Below are 1,518 nucleotides of genomic sequence, written 5' to 3' on the forward strand. Positions count from 1 at the left end.
CGCTGCTTTTTTTGGGGGGGGGGGGGGGGGGGGCAGTAGTAAAGGTCCACTTTAAAAGCCCACAATTATGAAAATTTCATTTTAATTACTGTATTTTACTTCATATTTTTCCACATTTACCTGCAGTCCAAGCTGTCCAGCATAAGTAACAGTTACAGGAGTGGGGACAAAACGTAATACTGCTGAGGCGGCTTACAACCATTGGTTTTTAGCTCTATATGGTTTAAACCAGTAGTGGTCAACGTTCTTGCTATAGGGGGCATCAAGAGCGCTCCCTGACTTCAATAAAGTGCTGCACATAATATTCAGTCAATATAATGCTACAGAAAACTCTGAGATTATCAACGTGCAACAGGAGATGGCCGGAGACAGCAAACATTGGAGACGTGGCAGCAATTAAATCTGGTTGTTATCACTTTGGTAATCTGTACTTGGGAAAATATGGAGGTTGCCTTTGCTGGCCACCTACAACGATTAGTTGGCTGCCTTTCTCTGGCTTCGGTACTTTGAGTCACTGATCCAAAACAGTTACGCAGAATACAAAGCCACAATAAGCAAGTCATAGTAATGAGGTAATTGGATCAATATGACAAAAACAAGGAAGCAAGCCTTTCTAAAAGGAGTGGTCAGCAGTGGCAGCCTACATATGTAGTCCATGTGTAATAACAAGAAGCCATCTTTCATTGTTGGGTCTAGGATCTGATTAATGATATCCCCGACCTTTTTACTGTCCTATTGGATTAAACACATGTTCTTTGATTCCTTACTCTGCCTTTTCTATTATTCCAATAGGAATTTTGAGCTCCCCTGGCTGGACGAGCGGAGTCGATGCCGTCTTGAAATGCAGAAAAAGCAAACCCCGCACAGGACACCTCGTAAATAGTCAGGCAACCCTTGTCTTGTGACAACCTTTAAATACTGAATTATATGCACTGCAAGTGTATGTGTACAAGACCCGAGGGGTTAATGTTGCCTTTCTCTTTACCCTCAAGCGTGCCCTGCAATGTATTTCAGACCCAACTGGCTTTGACGTTATTCTCCATCATCAAATTGGATTTTTTTTTTTTCCTCTTCCCTTTTTTGTGGTTTCTTCAGTTTCCCACTGAAACTTTTTAAATGCTTCTGGAGCAAAATATTGTCAATTTATTTTTATACATAAACTTCATAACTTTTTTGTATTGTCTTTATTGCCTCATCTATGCAGAGTATTTTAGTCATCTTTTGTCTTTTTTTCCCCCCATTTGCTGTTCCCATTACAGTGTTACATGATGGTGTCAGTGTCCCTGTGCTGCTTTAAAGTAGCCAAGGGGTTTTATAGAGGAGCTACCCTTCTAGGCACGTCTCGTACAATGAGCAACGTTTCACAATATACCATTCTCTGTGCGGAAATTCCTCTCTCTCTTTCGCTTAAACCCCTTTCAGAATGTTGAAGCAGGTGCAAACGTTGTCCATCATTCCCTATACATGAGACAAGTGTAGGAAATGCATTCCTTGCTGCTGTCATTAGGAATGCCAGCT

General features: G+C 41.4%; 1 protein-coding gene across 1 annotated transcript in view; it reads left to right on the forward strand.

Moving 5' to 3' along the window:
• The window catches only part of MSL1 (male specific lethal 1 homolog), a 15,639-nt gene extending 14,465 nt beyond the window's left edge, over window positions 1–1,174 (forward strand). The window contains exon 9 of the mRNA XM_018566424.1: window positions 793–1,174. Within this exon, the coding sequence (XP_018421926.1) occupies window positions 793–883 (91 nt within the window). The 3' untranslated portion in view covers window positions 884–1,174. The remainder of the gene's footprint in view (window positions 1–792) is intronic.
• Window positions 1,175–1,518: the final 344 nt, after the last annotated feature.

This window comes from Nanorana parkeri, unplaced genomic scaffold (assembly GCF_000935625.1).
Source record: "Nanorana parkeri isolate BGI_ZX_2015 unplaced genomic scaffold, ASM93562v1 scaffold948, whole genome shotgun sequence".
NCBI lineage: Eukaryota > Metazoa > Chordata > Amphibia > Anura > Dicroglossidae > Nanorana > Nanorana parkeri.